At 37.5% G+C, this 19479-nt stretch overlaps 1 protein-coding gene across 6 annotated transcripts in view; it reads right to left on the bottom strand.

Annotated features, from left to right (window-relative positions):
* Positions 1 to 19479, bottom strand: part of ctnnd2b (catenin (cadherin-associated protein), delta 2b) — a 125848-nt gene that overhangs the window by 64324 nt on the left and 42045 nt on the right. For all 6 annotated transcript variants that reach the window (XM_055201992.2, XM_055201993.2, XM_055201994.2 and 3 more), the window contains 2 exons: positions 6390 to 6424; positions 1871 to 1987 (listed from right to left, as the gene is read on the bottom strand). In XM_055201992.2, the coding sequence (XP_055057967.2) occupies positions 1871 to 1987; positions 6390 to 6424 (152 nt within the window). The remainder of the gene's footprint in view (positions 1 to 1870; positions 1988 to 6389; positions 6425 to 19479) is intronic.

Genomic DNA, 19479 nt, shown 5'->3' with positions numbered 1-19479 from the left:
ACATCTGTAGGGTGTACCTCAACCTCTTTTTAGTGTTAAGAAAGCAAAATAACAAAAGCTACGTGAAGTTTCGGAACTCCTATTGGAATCATTCGGAATTGAACTCTAGACATTTTAGCATGTTATCGCGGGTAATTTATGTCCATTTTGCATTTTACATGAGAAAAAAAAGAAATTTGCACGATTTCAATTATTTGATTGATAGTGTGTTGAAGCGGAATTTTCGTAACAGTCTTTGATGGACTCAATTAACCACACATTATGTTATTGCAGCTGGGTTGCCGGTAATTTACCGTAGATTTAAATGTATGTTATTTACTGGCTAGAGTTTGTTCAAAGTTGAATATATTTTAAATATTAACAAGTTTTTATCTTTACAGAATAAAACTAAACAATAACAGCCTCATGCAAAGCATTCTGGGACCCAGAAATCATCATCAACCTTTTTCTGTTTTTTGCTTTAGATTTTGTTTCTCAGAATGTTTTGCTTGATGCTGTTTTTTTAGTTTTACTCTGTAAAGACAAAGACTTGAAAATGTTTAATGTTCATTTAACTTTGAACAAAATGTTGCCAGTAAAAAACATGAATTTAAATCTACGGTAAGTTACCGGCAACCCAGCTGCAATTTCTACTGAATTTTTTTACAGTGCAGAATGCACTGCGCGAAACTGAGTCATTAGCTCCACGCACTAACCAATGCAGGCTTCAGGTTTGTTCGATTTCATGAAGTTGAACAATCCTAATAACTTCTTTTACCGCTCAACCTCCTCTCAAATCAACTCAAGTCAACTTGAAGTTAGCCGGCAGACGAACCCATCCAAAGAGTAACTCCGCTTTTACCATCTCTGAAGAGCACCAAAACCCTCCATAAAAGATGACTAGAACCTGTGCAGTTTGTGGATGTAAGGACAACAAATTCAGGCCACTGGGAGTTTTTATTGTTTACATCAACGCGACCCTCAGCTGACACAGCACAGACTACTCGAAAATTTTAATATGCAGCCAGCACTTTCCTCAGGAAGATTTCGAGTACTGTTTTCAGCCCAGTTTTTCTGTGGACTAATGTTAAATGATAAAAATATCTAAAACATCATTTGGCTTAGTTGTTGCTTGTTTTGTGTAACTACGGTAAACATACTACGTAGAAAGTTATTTTCATGGTGTTGTAATTATGAACAAGAGCAAAGCAAGCTAACGGTAGCTCATCCTGTGCAGCTGTCAATCAAAGATCGTTATCATCTTCTGTCAATGATCTCGCCCCATTTAGAACGTTCAGAATTATGTAGTCGTGCATTTTTCTTCCGTGATTTGACGACACGTCAAATCACCATTACTGTAGCAGTTAAAAGCTTTAATTTTTTTATATGGAGTTAGTACATTTGATGGCAGCATAATCAACTACATATATGTGATGAAATATAATGTTGGAGCATAATGTTGTTTTAGGGTTGACTTCCGCTTTAATGAACATTATTTGAACCCTAAAACAGACAAAAATTGGGTTAAGACATAAACCAGATTCAAGCATAAAGCTACAAACATACAGGTAGGCGTTTGCTCATGAATTTGAGGACATACAGAGCCGGTGTGGGCCAACTCTTCAGCTAGAAGAACAAAGAAACACCTGCAAGCTCATATTATGGGCTGTTACACATTCAATTTTGAGTAAGAACACTCACAATGATTACAGTCAATCATTACAGCTTTAGATCACAACTCTGCAGCAGCAGGACATTTAAGGAGACACTCTAAACAAGGATTCATTTGTCTGTGAAATCTTATTTGCAAATGAGGGAGCATTTAACATTTTGGCGTCAAGAGTCAACAATAAACATAGTACAGCTAAAGCTTTTAAAAGAGGGTCCTTACTTTCGCCCGCAGTGAATTCCTGTGAATCCAGAATACCAGATTCCTGAAGAGACCGGATGCAGGAATCCACAAGTTCAAGACCTGTGGTGAGCTCCTCCTCTATGTCCTTTTGTCCATCTATGAAAGGAAAGACATGTGATAAGAAATAGGGAAGTCTATCTAGCAGATATCTGTCACAGTAAAGAAATACAGTAGTTCACCCAAAAATGAAAAAAAAAAGATATTTTGCATTTTTGTGTGTCTCAGGACTAGTTGTCATACAGACACATAAGTGTCATGAAACACACAAAAAACAATGAATTTGAATTTTGTGCTTGTTTTTGTTTCTTTTGATTTCCCTGTTGACGCACATACTAATAAAAATATATACAGTTGTGTTAAAAAAAATAGCAGTGTAGCCTACTAATAAAAGTGAATAACGTGCAAAAATTTTATAAATAGAGTTTATTTCCTTATTTTAAATGTATTGAAAACATTACATATTCAAAGCATTAACAAAATTATCAAGTATGTCTTGTTATTTTAAAGCAAAGAAAACGAATATTGAGCTGTTTAAAAAAATAGCAGTGCCAACATTTTTTACTGTAGGCACTTAAAACTGAAGACATTTCTTAAGATTTAACTTTACTTTAAACTATTGAATTACTAATATTTAGTTGCATAAGCATTGTTGTCGATAACTGCTGCACATCGATGTCAAATCAAGTCAACCAACTTCTGCCACCTAGAAACAGATATTTCAGCCCAGCATCCACAGTTCCTGTCAATTTTTAGTTTTGCTTCAGAAACTGAATTTTAATGTGACCCCACAAGTTTTCAATGGGGTAGAGATCATTGGATTATGCTAGCCACTACATAGCCATATACTTTTTGTCTGGAACCAAGATTTTGCTCTTTTGCTTGCTTCTTGTTGAAACCGAGGGGCAACCTTCCGATCTCTCTGATGAAGCCAATACGGAAGTGACTTAAACTGCAATTCATCGACTGGCCACTAGAGGCAGTGGTTTCAGCAACCAGTCACCTCAGCTTCACCCACGTCCCGCCTCTTTGCCCATTTTCGGATATCCACGAGTCATGCGCGGTGACGGGCGGCCAAGATGGCGACGGCAGGCACCGCCTACTTTAAGCTTCAAAAACGATCTTCAGAAACCTATGGGTGACGTCACGGACACTACGTCAATCTTTTTTTACAGTCTATGGTTGAAACACACATTTTAAAGCGGCCTTTCCTCTTCTGTAAAGGGCAACATAATAATAAATGATGTATTTAAACCGATCCATGTTCCCTTGTATACGATAAATAGGCCCATTACAGTGAAAAACATCCCAATACCAAAACTTTTGCATCACCATGTTTAACTGTCTTTACTGTAAGTGTACTGTTGCTTGAATTCAGTACCCGAGGGTCGTGTGAGGATCTGTTGATAACAACTAGACCCCAAAAGAACAATTTTACTCTCATCAGACCACAAAATGTTACGCCATTTTTTTTGGGCCAGTTGATGTGCAGATTTCTTTTTTCATCAATATGCTTTACAGGGGCTTCTTGAAAACAGCTTAGCTTCAATCAGATGTCTTCTGACTGTCACAGTACTTACGGATCATTTTAGATCATCTTTGATCTTTCTAGAGGTGATGAAAGGCTGAATCTTTGCCATCCTGACTATTCATCGATCTGTTTTAACAGTAGTTGCTTGCTTTCTTCAACATGTTTCAGCTTTCTGTTGCCATTTTAAAGAGCACCTATTTCATTGCTAAAACATTGGTAATTTGTGTATTTGGTATAATACAATGTTTGCGTGGTTTATGTTTCAAAAAACACATTGTTTTGCAAACACCGTACATTTTTGTAGCTCCAGATTTCACTCTCTTCCTGAAACGCACGAATCTGAAAAGCTCTGTGTCACTGATTGGCAAGGCAATCTGTACGTTGCGATTGGCCTGAATACCTCTGACATCAGCCGGAAATGTGAAGCTCCTTACCATGTTTGAAAGATTTGCTCACAATGCAATGCTAACAGGAGTTAACTTAGAGGCTGCGAGTCCAAGCGGGAGGAATTATGATAATGTCGGTCTTGTCTACATCACCAATCCCAGGAATAAACTGTTGCCTGCAATCCGTGTGTTTGTTGTAGTCTAAGAAAAGAAATTTATGTTGGAAATGATAACTCGCTTCATCGTTTACTTTGGGGTAGTTTAATTTTGTTAACATGTACTAATACACACTTACACACCAAAGGAAATGTAAAATCGTGAATCGGATAATTGGTGCTCTTTAAAGCAATTCAAATCATTTTAAATCAGCATCTTAAACTTTGCTGTATTTATTTATATTTTTACCCCTCTAAAATCAACTTTTTAATCAAATTGCGTTGTTCCTGAGCAATGATGGAAAGGTCCATTTTACTTAGAAATTCAGCTGCAGATATATTTTATAACAATAGGTGAAACATTTGCTTTCCTTCTTTCTTAATGAAGGAAAAAATAGAGCTGTTTTTTCACAAATTTTCTAATTTAACTTCACACTGCTATTATTTTGATCATGCCACTTTCAATAAATGAGTAAATTACTCAAAACAAGCAGTGTGGATATCATTAACAATGGGTCTATGGTTTTTCTATCACACTATTGCATCTATAAGTAAGTAATTTACAATGCACAAATATTACTGTTACTAATAACAGTGGTTTATCAGGTTAAAGATGTTGCACTGCTATTTTTTAACACAACTGTATATCTTGAATCTACTGTAATTCACTTTGGATATAGTCATCTGCCAAAATCATAAAGTAAATGGTTTCAATTTAGCTAAATAAGTGTGTGTTTTCTCACACTCCTATCGCTTAAGGTAACATATTAACCCACTAGGGTCATTTTAATTACTTTTATGATGCATGTGATGTAGAACATTTTCAGTTTTGGGTGAACAAAGAAGATAAAATAAAACATAACAACAATATTTTCTCAACTAAAAAAAGCTAGCTATGAATTTCATCACAGACGAAACTAAAATACTACAACCATAACAGTTTCCTACTACTATGAAATATACTAGGGCCCTAAAATTTCCGCGATCACGGAATCGCGGACGGAATCGCGGAATTGGCTGATTAACACGGAATCTAGTATTAACGCGGAATTTCGCAGAATTTTACATATTTTGAATAAAATTATGTTTTTGTGTGGGAGACGAACATTTGTCTGGGGGAAATGCAGACCGAGGGAAGTAAATCTGGGCGACACACCCCCTCCCGTCGTTTCAGACCTCCTCCAAAACACTGAAACCATGGCGAAGCGGCTCTCCACGACTCAGCTTTCGTCAGCGAAAAAATTAAGAAATTCGACGCTAAGCACTTAGTTCCGAGCAAGTCTCACATGACTTTTATGTGACCGGAGAACTGTTAGTTTGGAAGTTTAGTCAACACTCTGTTCACGGTGAGCGCAAAGATACATGCACTCTCTCATCCATGTCTGTCTCACTGTACCTCTCTCATGTGCACGCGCTCATGCATCTGTCCGAAGTGCGAACACAAATCCTCATGTATTTGTTCAGTTTTATGCATTTCAAGCGAGCTGAGGCAAACTAACTATCCCTCGCATTTAAAATATAATCATCTGCATCATGGCGCCGCTCTCTGTCTCTCTTTCGCTCGCACGTCCAAAGAGCTGCATGCTCATGCTGTCCTAAGTCAGATCACTATCCTGTGTATGTTTGTAAAGTTATATGCATTTCAAGCGATTGTGTATAAAATATGGATCGGGTTCCGCTGGATTGATGTGTTTAAGGCACTTCTGAAGGCACCACTGCGTTGACACCTTGTTGTAGCCTCCTGCAACAACACTAAAAAAAACAATGCATTGAATTGAGGTGTGTGTGCGCGTGAGCGCGCGTGTGTATGTGCGTGTGTAAATGCATCTTTTATAGTCATTAAGTAATTCTGTTATCCAGTTTTCCCCCAAATCATTTACATTTTAATCATTAACATTAAAAGGCACACTCTTTTTATGACTAAAATAAAAGTAAAGGGTAAAAAATATAATTGCCAAAAATTAAAACGGATAAAACGGAATTTGCAAAAATTAAAACGGAGAAAACGGAATTTGGGAAAAAATAAAACGGATTTTATAGGGCCCTAATATACTAAACAGTGTTTCATTTGAAGTAGCCAGGCTTTCCACATTAAATGACAAATGATGCTTAATGTGGTTCGGTGTAGATGCTTTATCACGAGACCGCTATTTTAAAGGGTGCGGCATGAGCGTGAGCTCTCATGAATCATTTATACGCCGCACAATTCCAGCTCTTCAATCTTAGTCTCTCCTGTGTGTTTTATGATGTAGAAGTCAGGGGGTGTCGTTTCACAATCAATGCAGTCAAAAGTCAACATGTTTCACCGTGACATGCATGGCTGGCTGGATAATCAGCAGAAGATGCTCTACGTGCAACATTCACCTCTTAACATTTATGAAGTTCAATGGAGTTAAAGACAAGAAGACAAATTTAGCCAGGGAAATTACCTTGGTTGTTCCAGCGAAACTTCTCATCTGCAGAACTGTAGGATGAAAGAGAGAAAAAGCATAGATGTGATGCATCGCAAACACAATTTACATACAGCAAAAGAGCATCATCATTCAAGTGTAAAGAAACCCGCCTGATCCTAACATTCAAAACATCAATTAATTAAAAATTTCGTAGACCTCACTTTGCACTTGAAGGCACTGTTATACTAAACAAGTACCTGTAATTTGTAGGTGCAGCTGAATTTGACAACTTCATACACTATTTAGAAATTCTTACAAAGTGAATCCTACAAATATTTTAATTATTATATATTTATAAAAACCAATAATGAAACCCCACCCCTACCTTCAACGTCACAAGGCCGAAAGCAAATCGTACAGAAACATACGAATGTGGAATAAATAAGAATGAATTGCCGTCGGATTGTGTTGGGCATTCACGAAATACAGTATGCTTTGTAGTACAGTATACACCAAGAGTTGACCCATCCAGTTAATAAAGCTGTTTTTGCGCTTTCCGAATCACACAACGCATAGATCAATGAAGAATCATCTTCATTTTGCAAAACACAAACAGTGATGATGATGGTTATGGATTAGGTGGAAATGATCATTTGAGGAATACGTTGAACTCCAGGCCCATAATCGATGACTAGGGTTGCCAGCGCATGGTAAATACCACCTTGTACTACCCATGATGCTATCAGAGGGCTAAACGCTCACCCATTGTCCTTGGAGTCTACAGCCGCGGCTAAATCACTCTATTGATTTTCTTCCGGCGAGTATGTAAGGATTCATTTTGTGAAACTGTCTGTGTTCGTGCAGGGGAGGGGGTGACGAATCGCAGCAGAAAACAAAACGCCACATGTTAATAGGGCCATGGCGTTGTCTTCCTAAAACCCATTCATCAGTGATTCTACTGCGAACAATGCCTTGTCAGAGACAGGCTTCATGTGATTGAGCAACAGAGATGAGCCATGAGGCTTTTTAAACCAACCAACACCTCCCCATCCCCCCTTAATGAGCAAGTCAACCTGCTTTCAAACAACCATTAACTGTTTTTATCCTAATCGCTTTCAGTGAAAGACAATAAGTGGCAAGATATGTCAGGTAATTACAGCCTAGAATAAATAAATATTGTTTCTAACTTTTTCTCTTTTTCTAGAAAGGGTTAGTTCATCCAAAAATGATAACTCTACACGACCCGTGCCATATTTTTAGTGTGTTCTGAAAAAAGGGTCGTAGAGACCCGAAACGTCACTCCAATAAACTATGTAAAAGGGAGCTTCTTGGTGTGCGTATCTTTCTTTCGTTACTTATAAATTTATTTGATCCTGCACCCGTATTCAATTTGGATGTGCGTGATTCTACCGTTTTGCCTTCTGAAGGCATGCAAACTCTTTTTTTTTTAGTTTTGACCTGATTGTCTTCTCTTTGTGTGAGAGCGTTTTGTGGATTTCCATATTGTTCCGGTCAATATGTAATGTGAACGTCCTAAAGTTGCAAAAATGAGAATGCCCACAGAAAGGCACAGGTCAAGACTTTCACCAAATATTAGATTATATTTTAGTTTCTCACCAAACCTGTATGTTTGCTTTTAGGACACTTGATACAGGGTTCCCACACCTTTGTTAACTTCAAATTCAAGGACCTTTCAAGGACTTTCCAGGTCCAATACCCTCAAGTTCAAGGACTAAATGTGGGGACACATTTCAAGTGAAAGCAAGGCTACATCGTGTTACCTTTTAAGATACATTGTTAAAGTTCCATTTCGAGGGAACTCGCGCTGCGTCACTGCGGTGACACTTTGGGGACGGCTCCAGGGGTAAATGCGTCTGAATGTGTATATCAAATTCAACCAATGGTGAGGCTTAAAGACAAAGACAGGGTGACGCGGGAGCTAGGAAGTATATTGCTATCTGAAATATAGCCAATGACGGCGTTACAGGGATGCAGGAAGTATGGCAAGGGAGACTTAGCTTCTGGTTCCCTTCTCAGGGAACAACAGTGACCGTTTCTCAATGTCAAGGATACTTCCTTGGCAGGACTAGTCCTTACAAGTCACTTCCTTGAGAGGCTAGGCGAGGCTCCTCTTAAGCATTCGGAGAACAAGTTGAATGGAACAGGCTAGCAAGTGCATGTCATTGCGTCAATGAAAGGTGTGCTTTCGGTGCTGCGCGCATAGGATTGTGGGTGATTTTAGCGCGCGAAGAGCGCGAAGGATACACATATGCATCATTTCCTGTATATGGGATATTTCTCGAAAGAAGGACTCAGTCCTTGGCTGAAATTGGAACAGTCCTTCGACGGACGTTGATGACGTAGCATCCTCGACATTCTGGCTTCCAAGGATCCTTCCTTGACATTGAGAAACGGCTAGCTACATATGTAACCCAAGACGTTTTTATGTGTCAAACACAACTATGCAAAAAAGCATTTTGGCATGAGTCAACATTCGCATACAGAAGATATAAGCATTTAAAGTGAACAGTTTAGCACGTGTGCTTAAAAAGTCTAGAATTTTTATGATATTATCCTACACTACACAGGGAATATGGATTTTTTTCCGGAAAACTTCTTGCATAAAATAGATTCAAGCACTTTCAATGACCTGTATCTATGCATGTATATTTTCAAAAACTTCCCAGGGCCTTGAATTCCCCCCCCCCCCCCCAGATTCACAAACTTTTAAGGATTTCAAGGACCCGTGGGAACCCTGTTGATATTATATATATATATATATATATATATATATATATATATATATATATATATATATATATATATATATATATATATATATATATATATATACAACTGAGATACCTGTATGCTGATTTATTTATTTATTTATGCCAGCTTCTATGGCAATATTCATAGCGAGAACCGGTTAATCTTCACAAGTTGGGGAAAGACAATTTGGGGCATCTCCAATTAATTCACTTAAACTGTATGTCTTTGGACTTTGGTGTAAACCCACCCTGACACAGGGAGATCATCCAAACCCCAAACAGAAAGAACTACCCACTGAGGAGCCACTGCACTGCCCACATGAATATGAGTATGCAAAAATGAAACACAAAATAAATAGCTTATATCTAATTGATCCTACTGCCTGGAAATTGTGCTTCAGTTTCCAGGATAGTATTAGACTGACAACTGTGATATCGCTCTAGAGGAGGCGCGGCTAGATAACATCACGCTGATAGCACAGAAAGAGTCTGCCTTCATAAGGATCATTAAAGCATTTTAGGATGAAGATATTTTTTTCTCTCCCAAGATAATTAAGTTGAGAATAATGACATGACAGATGAGGCAATCACAGCTGTGGGTCATTGTGTGGTCAGTACTTAATCACTGTTCTTAATGTGCTCCATTTCCATATTGACTCAACATATTAGCTGAAACACTTGCAGCAATGTGATTTAAAACATTGCAATTAGAGCCCTGATGGCAAATGATCGTTACCTCCATTCTGGCTTAAAGACATTTGCGATTTTTTATTTTTGCTTGATAAACAAAATCAAGCATGAAACTAAATGTTGCTGTTGTTGCTGCCACAACAGTTTATTAAGCATTTACAAAAATTTCATTTCTACATGATGGCATGACTTGCACTAAGTGTAATATTTCACCTCTTCATAGGTTCTTCACTGTGATATACAGTACATAGTAACTAGTAGCCTGTTTACACCTGGAATTAAGATGCATTTTGGTCCTTCGAATCACAAGTGGACGACGCTAAGTGTAAACAGGGTGTTAACATTTTTCAGCTCGTCCACTTTCGACCACATTCAGCAGGTAGTCGAAAACACATTCGACCAGACTGCTTAGACGCGCATGTGGTCGAATGTGTTTAAGCAGCCAACTAAGACCGCCTACTCCTATTGATCTAATGTAATGTACTGAGCACAATGTTCATCATGACTATCACTAATATAACTAAAGCGGCTGCTCTCCGCATCCTTTATTTTTGTTTCATTTTGTGAGCGTTTGAAAGTTGCGTGAGCTTATTTCATCAATTGCTCTGAAATATCAGAGAATATATGTGCAGCACGTTTATTAACAACACAAGCAGCAGACTCTGACATAATAGTTTGCGTCAATTTAAACCTGTCATTTCTCCCACTCGCGTTTATACGAAAGCATAGGGACTCGCCCACAGACCCCCTCAGTAATCAAAACAGAAGCAGTAAAAAGTGGAAAAAAGAGACTAAAGAAATATCAGGTGTAAATGGAGGGGCAACCTTCCAATCTCTGAAGAAGCCAATACGGAAGTGATTTAAACTGCAATTTATGCCCGCTAGAGGCAGGCTCCAAACGGGAGTCAATTTCCATAGAGCCCCATGTTAAAATGGCCAACTTTAGTTATGGTTACAAACAAAAATTGTTTTGGTCTATATAGCTAATTTTGCCCTTCATGACAACTGTGAGGGGGTGAATTTTTTTGTAACTCATCCGTTTAAATTATATTAAGCCTTAAAGTTTGTCATAATTAAGGACATGACCACTTGAGTGATGGTTGAACAGCCACTGCTATCACTACAGTCGAGCTAGATGGGAGTGGTTTCAGCAATCAGCCACCTCAGCGTCATCCACGTCCCGCCTCTTTACCCATTTTCGAATATCCGCAAGTAATGCGCAATGACGCGCAGCCAAGAAGGCAACGACAGACACCGCCTACTATTTGCTTCAAAAACGATCTTCAGAAACCTGTGGGTGACGTCACGGACCCTACGTCCATCTTTTTTTACAGTCTAGTCTATGGTGTAAACGTAAATGTGTCTCACTCGTCCACTTGTGATCCGATCAACCAAAATGCATCTAAATACCAAGTTTAAAAGTTTAGCCCCTAGGTAATTTGTAAGATATTTGCAGTAAAATATCCAAAAATCACTAGGCCAGTGTTATATTTTGTCCAGCTGATTACTATCAATATCTGTAATGTTTTCAACTACTTGTAAACCGTGAGAAATTGCCATTCTAAACAGTGACACAGGGCAGTGCAGGCGCCTGTCAATGACGTTAATATCCACGTTAACCTTTGTTAGCGCCTTTACTGACGTGTAACATCTATGACTAACAATTTAGTTTTGAACATTACATGAAACCTTACATAATGAAATAAAACAATGTCATCAAATGCCACATTTGTAAAAGAAGATTACTTTACCTCATCTGTTAACATGATTTCCCATTCCCATCTGATTGATGGCCAGTTGACACGTATTATATTTCTAATTTTTGAATCTGGTAAAACTCTCGGGTAAAAAAAGTAATTTGGTAAAACTGATAAATGCATGATCTTGTTGCACTTACATTTTTTAAGTTTAATCAACTTGAATTTACAATTCATTTAAACATCTGCGAGTTTGTGAATGTCATACAATCAAATCTTATGATACAATATATTCTAAAACAGGGATCTTTTGATCAATAAGAAGGACATAGGGGTGGGTCTAGTTCAAAATTTAAATTCTCCGTATTCGCACGTGACATATTAAAAGGAGCATTTCACCCGTGGATCAAAGTAGATCATATTTGTAGTCAAAAAGTAACATAAATTTCGAATCTGGTGCCTATTTGACCGAGAAAAGGAGTGTTTGTAGTCTCACCCCCTCTACAAAGATATAGGACTTCCTTCTTTCAATGATGCAAAATGCTGATTTTTACATCATTGAAAGCAGGAAGTGCGACACTGAAATCCATATTTCTCCTGTCTCAGGGGAAACAGAGGCAATGAAGCACGACCATTCAAAAACATGACTGGGGTTCTAACTATCCACAGCTTTATACAAATGGGTGAAGTGTCCTTTAAGGGTTAATAAGGGCTTTGTCCACAGCAATGTTTAAACTTTCTTATTTAGTGTGAAGTTACATTTTTGTTCAATTTTATTTTAATGTGGGCTGTGGAACCTGCATTGCAAAACCGACCCAGCTAGACTTCAGTATCCAAAGAGGTTTTTGTATATGTTTTCCCTGCATTGTCACCGAAGAAAGAAGGCAGAGACTTTGGTGCAAAAGAGTGAAAGTGTGCTATGAATGCCAGAACAAAGCTAAGAGAGGCTTTTGTTCACATTGCTACCGTATGTGAAAAGAATAAAAGAGGGAGGGAAAGAAAAGGACCGGCCCTAAACTGCAGGGGGTCAATGAGTCGATCTCAATTGAGAGATGGAAAGACAGACACAAAGATGCCACAAAGAATAAGAAACTGTCTGCTTTTTTAGGCTAATGAAGAGAAAAATGAAATCCAATAGCTTAAACATAACCTGTCTTCATAACTAATATGTTTATGGTTACAATTTCAAAGATTATACTCATCAAACTAACTCGCATGTTCTGGATGGAGGGAGTGTGGCTAACTGCTTATACTTTCCCATGTTTTAATGCAGGGTCACCAATGCTCTGTGGTGTATAGGCCAGATGACAGAGCATGTGAAATTGTGTCATGTGATTGCATTAATGAGTGCAAAACAGCAGCACTCGCCCGTAAATAGCCAGGCCACCCATCATTAAACTCTAGATAAGTGAGACTATAAAAGTCCTGGTTAGTCCTGCAACATGTGAGATTCCTGACATGGAAAGCTCTTTATCATTACAATTGTAGCTATCTAGATCTTTTTTGATCAGTTTAGTCCAAGATGAACCCCAAAAATTGTACTGTGCATAAAAAATAATAGAAACCAGTAGAGTAAATCATACCAATCCAAATCCATTACAATATTCCTGTTTGTAGTGTTTTTTGGGCATTACTCCAGCAGGATTCAATGGTCCCACCCACAGACTCCTTTTCTGCCCATTTATCTCATAGCTTGCTGGGAGAACCAATAGAGATATTAAAGAGATCTCATTTTTGACACACCATTCCTCTGGGAAGGCACGGTTGCTTTATAGCCACAGAAAAGCAGAAGATCTTTTGTGGGCTTTTGTGCTCTTCACTGAATGACATATGATACACTGCAAATCAAGAGAGATCTAACACAGTCCTCAGAGAGAAATACATTTCAATCCCGGTGCGAGTGAGCGTCCCGTAACAAGAGAGGCCCTTAAAGTGCTGAATCATGGATGGCTTTTTAACAGCAGATCTGTGTCATTTGATTTAAAGGCAATAACTGGTGTGACACAGATGCTCTTTGATGGCAAATGCTCTTTTTTTAGTTTAATGAATGGCATAAAGGTAAAATACTCTTACTACGAATCACGGCAACATAAACACGAGTCCCCAGACACCTCTGCAGCCCAGACTTACACCACATGGCTCTTGTCTGGGAACTCCCTTATAAAAGTGATTGTTTACCTACAGTAGCATAAACCGCTATAACTGCGCTTCCTTACACAAAAACACAACAGTTATGGTAACAGATTGGTAAATATTGCTAAATAGAAGTATATCTTAAATACTAAGGTGTACCTCATTAAGCACATACTAATAAAATGTATATAAGTCACCTTGTAAATGTTGTAATGGAATACAGTTGAATGTCCGTAGCAATAGAAGTTATACAGTAGTTGGGTGATTCTCACGAAACCATTGAAACACCACGGCACTAATGATTTTAGCTTTAAAATGTGTAATATAGTAACATTAAAAAGCATCAGAATTAACACAATTCTGTGTTCTACCCTGCACAATGTGTGATTTCAACATAAGAATTTATAATTGGAAATTTTATCTCATTTTCTGCTGAAATTCTCATTACCGCAATGTGTCCGGCTGTGTTTGAACATGCGTTATGTTGTAATTTAATCAAATTAACACAAAAATATTAAGAAAAAAAATAAATGGATGTTTTGCGAGACTACTTTAGATGACAGAAAAAATATTTACTGAATATTCATGTATAATAATAATGAAGAAAAATTAGGAAAATGATGTGTCCATGCCTGATGTTCTCATCCTCCGCAACACTTTTTGAGAACAGTTTAAGCACACATACAGAATTTTAATAAAGTTTGATTTTGAGTGACCTAGCACATGGACCAGTTACTTCAAGATGGCTATCAGGTAAGATCATTTTTTTACAGTTAAATTGAAATATTGTCTTGTCAGAATGCTTACACGACATTTTGATTATCATTACCGCAACAGATGCTTTTTAAATGTTAATTTAATTAATAGAAGCATAATACTTTGATTTTAAATGCATGTGCAGAATCTCCAAATTATGTTCTTTCAGGTTTGTAATGTCATTTTGAAAATATGTCAGTGTTGATGTTTTCTGACTGTTGCGGTAATGAGATTTTTTAGGACTAATTTTTTAAATTATGTTACAAAAAGTGTTAAATGATAAGTAAAAGTTTTTAAATTATTGTTCCCATTTACTCCAGACTTTGTTTTTCAATGTCTGGTGGGAAATTTTTTTTACATTTTCATGCTTGACATGTTTAAAACCAAGTTTTCGTGAGAATCACCCAGTTACTAAATGTGCATAGATCACTTATTTAATAACAAATAACATTCTACTATATAGAAACCATCTATATATTTTTACATCTATAGCGATAAAAATACAGCCCTGACTTTACAGTACTTGTGGCTACGAAACCTTTCGGCAAAAGCATTTGTCTAATACTGTAAATGACATTATGCGAACTATGCAAAAATATCAATTTTCATAAAGGTAAATACAGTGCATGTCTGCTTTTAGTGTTTCAATGGGAGACTGATTGTGTACACGATGAAACAAGTCACATCCTCGGGGCTAATGCTGCGGCATAAAGACGAGCAGTGCACCCGGAGCGCCTTCACGAGGCTAAGACAACAGCAGTTAGCATAAGCAATTACAGAATCAATCGCACATTTCCTCTAACAAGCGTACTTTCTAAAAGGATGAAATGTTATTTTGAGCCTGTGTGAGGATGTGGTGGGTCATTAGGCTGACAGCGAGAACGATGTCACATGCAGGGAGCTCAGTGGTTAAGATCTGCGCTATGTTAGGCCGGCTTAGTTAAGCTAGATGGCAAGTGTGCCATTCTGTCACGCGGCAGATGGAGTGTGCGCCGCTGTCTTGTGCCGATGTCTCTGCTGCTACACACACAGCCATGTAATGTTGTAAAACACCATTTCCTTTCTACGCCTGAGGACTTGAAGGCCCCAAATAAGTGTTTTTCATTAGCATTTTTGCTAACACTTTACAATATGGGTTCATTTGTTTGGTCTTGTATCACACCTCAGGTGAATATAATTCTATTAAAAATATACTTTAAAAAGTATATTTTCTACATTTCGTACTATTTTTGTCAAATCCAAGTATATTCAATTATGTATTAACTTCCACTTTACATCTATTTTACTACACTTCAAGTGTAAATAGTATACTTAAATTTAACAACTTTTTTTAAACTTCAAGTGCACTAAAATACACTACCGAAAATCAAGATTCTTGAGCAATTAAGCACACTAACAGTACAATTGCATTGTATAGCCATTCTAATGGAAATACACTTAAAAAGGCATAGAAGCGCAAATTATAGTTGTGTTCAAGCACATTTTGTGCATACACTAAATGTATACTTTTAAAAGGTACATATTTAATACTCTTTAAATAAAGCACTACAAGTAGAAGCATACTTGTTTTATACTTCATGTACTTCGATCATATTTTTAATACACTAAAGTATACTACTTTTTTACCTGGGACTGAAGGGGCTTATTTTGCAGTAACAACCGGCTGCCTGTACATTATCTGGCTTATTACATGCCACGGCTATTTACCTCATAAGTAGATAAGGAACATTAAATACTGATATAAAATATTAAATTTGCTCATTTTTGCAGAAGAAGATATATCATGAAAATCTAACTTTTTCTATGTTTAAGTGCTATAGTCGGGTCCTGAGGACTTCTATCAACCTGGAAAACTTGAAAAAGATCAACCCTGTAACTTAGTTTTGGTAAACCATTCCCTGCAAGCATGTGAAAAATAGGTAATTGATATTTGGCTCCACTTGTGAAGTCAGAAAGGGATAATACCGCCCCTTAATCTGCACTATCCAACCACGGCACTGCCAATTAGTGCGAAGATCAGCTCATTTGCATTTAAAAGGACACATATAAAAACACATTTTTGCACACACCTACAATGTGGTAATTTTATAATAAGTTATCTATAAGGTATTTTAAGCTAGAACTTCAAATATGTACTCTAGGAACACCACAGATTTATGTGACATCTTAATAAAGTCTTGTAAATTGTCCCTTAAGACAAGACATTTAAATGTCGTGACATGAACACACTATTGGGTTGAATCATTTGTAAATATAATGTCATATATGTTATTAAAAGACATATTTATGTTTAAAGGAATAGTCTACTCATTTTCAATATTAAAATATGTTATTAACTAAGAATTGTTGATACATCCCTCTATCATCTGTGTGCGTGCACGTAAGCGCTGGAGCGTGCTGCGACGCTTCAATAGCATTTAGCTTAGCCCCATTCATTCAATGGTACCATTTAGAGATAAAGTTAGAAGTGACCAAACACATCAACGTTTTTCCTATTTAAGACGAGTAGTTATATGAGCAAGTTTGGTGGTACAAAATAAAACTTAGCGCTTTTCTAAGCGGATTTAAAAGAGGAACTATATTTTATGGCGTAATAGCACTTATGGGAGTACTTCGACTCGGCGCAGTAACACCCTCCCTCTCCTATTATGAGAGGGAGAAGGGGAGCAAACTTTTCAGGCGAGTCGAAGTACTCCCAAAAGTGCTATTACGCCATAAAATATAGTTCCTCTTTTAAATCCGCTTAGAAAAGCGCTACGTTTTATTTTGTACCACCAAACTTGCTCATATAACTACTCGTCTTAAATAGGAAAAACGTTGATGTGTTTGGTCACTTCTAACTTTATCTCTAAATGGTACAATTGAATGAATTGGGCTAAGCTAAATGCTATCGAAGCGTTGCAGCGCGCTCCAGCGCTTACGTGCACGCACACAGATGATAGAGGGATGTATCAACAATTCTTAGTTAAGGTAATAACATATTTTAATATTGAAAATGAGTAGACTATTCCTTTAATTCAAGAATCATTTTGCAATAACAACCAACTGGCTGTACATTAAATGGCATAGTGGTGTTCAGGGTTTCAGACTGCCACCAAATGGTCGCATTTTGCCACCAAAATTTGAGAGTGTGCCACTGAATTTTACATCCAGTCGCACATGTGCGACCAGTACATTTGACCTTTTTTTTGTGATGTGACACTATATTTAAAACCGCACATTGTACTTTCTGCATCTATGATCAACGTATTTATTAGTAATACAGTGTATTACTTAATAGAAATGTGAATATTTGGTTAGCATGTTGATTTACGGAATGTGCCCCTAAATTTTCTGGTTGCGCCCCTAAAATTTTCTGTTGGGGGCCACTGTGCTCCTAGTGAAAAAAGTTAGTCTGGAGCCCTGGTGTTAATTATAGTAGTGTCTTTTTAAACTATCAACTCTGGTTGAAAACAGCTAATCTATATCGTACTTATTTCACTTTTAATGCAGTTATTGCTACAAAGGCACCAGTAACTGAGATGTAGACAGTGTTCTTGGATCTCAGTCACCAGACTGAGGCTAAAATCAAACGGTCCAGGCCTACAGCCTGTCTTGAGCGGTAGAAGAGGCTTTCATCACCTCTTTAGTCCGGGAGATTGCGGGCTAAATCAATATAGTCTGTATTCTCCTCACTGTATGGGTAACACTTAGGGTGAGTCAGCCAGAGAGGCAGACACCCTTAATATGCTTAATATCCTATAAAAATGGAGGATTGTCTGAGCACAGACACCCCACATCCACACACAGATGGCCATACTGGTTTTTAAGTGTGTCATTAACCTCATCATACAGTAAGTTCAGGTATTTTCAAGCTTATAATACTTATTTAGAGTAATATATCTATGATACAACAACCTTGCCAATCAGAAAATTTGTCAGAAATCTTAGAATCACTTTATTAATTTACATAATTAGTACTTTATGTAAAATTAAAATGAAATTAAAATAATTTCTTTGTACAGTTGATAAAGTAAGACCTTGAATACAGCCATTCAGAGTTATCTGTCTTTTGCAGTTTCAGACAACATTGGCATTCAACACCAGATCTACATGCATTATGCAATTTTGCATTAATACATAATAGGAGACTCTGTAATTCAAAGCAACTTACAGTGCACTCAAGGCAAACCTTTTATCAGTATGTATGGTCACTTATAAATAAAAAAAACATAGCTGGCACCTCATTCTACCACTTGAGGTACAGGAACGTATGTAAAGAAGCAAAAATGCCTTCTGCTACAAAGCAAATGCAAAAAATTCATGCATACCTCATATGAACAGAATACTAATAATTGCAGTCTTCAGCATCCCATGCCAATTTACGTTAAGGACCAGAGCTACAGCCTGCAGTTATACTACAATGAGATTAGAGCGTTAGAACTGTCAGATACATTGTCTTCTCAACTTATTTACAGCACATGCCAAGGGAGTATTATCTGTCCTCCAGGCACACATTGTAGATGCAGTCTCGGAGCCACTGCAGTCCAAGCACACAGGAGACTGCTGGACTAATCTGGCAGGAAAACAGTCAAACAGCTTTGGCTTAATGCTCCCTTGCTGTGCTCGACAGACAGCGTTTAGCGAGACAACTCCACACTACAGGATTGGGCTCATCAGTGAACATCTAGTAGCAAGTCAATGGTCTCACTCAGAGCAGCAGATGTTTGGTGCTGTGCCGAGGTTTGGTCTAATTGACGTCCAACTATAGAGACAATAAGACAACTTCACTCGGCATTTCTACAAGACATAACAGTGAACACAAAGCCATTTTACATATTATATGAGCGTAACATTTTTTGCTGAGTACCAAGCAGTTAGCTAAAGTTTCAAAATGGAAAACCTTATGAAAAGACACACGTTTCATTAAACAAGTGGGTCACTGGCTGAAAATGCTTTCTTTGGCCAACAGTGTTTCTCTGGATACTGTGACTTTCAGTTTGCTACGTTATAAAAGAAATTGTAGCAGTATTGTTCTGCAACTGACACTGAACACCAGTAAAGTAACACTGTAGTTGGAAGAATGTACCCGTTGAACAA

This window comes from Misgurnus anguillicaudatus, chromosome 2 (genome assembly GCF_027580225.2).
Source record: "Misgurnus anguillicaudatus chromosome 2, ASM2758022v2, whole genome shotgun sequence".
NCBI classification, from domain to species: domain Eukaryota; kingdom Metazoa; phylum Chordata; class Actinopteri; order Cypriniformes; family Cobitidae; genus Misgurnus; species Misgurnus anguillicaudatus.
Note: the sequence above shows the minus strand (reverse complement) of the source record. Positions and strands in the feature narration are given on the sequence as shown.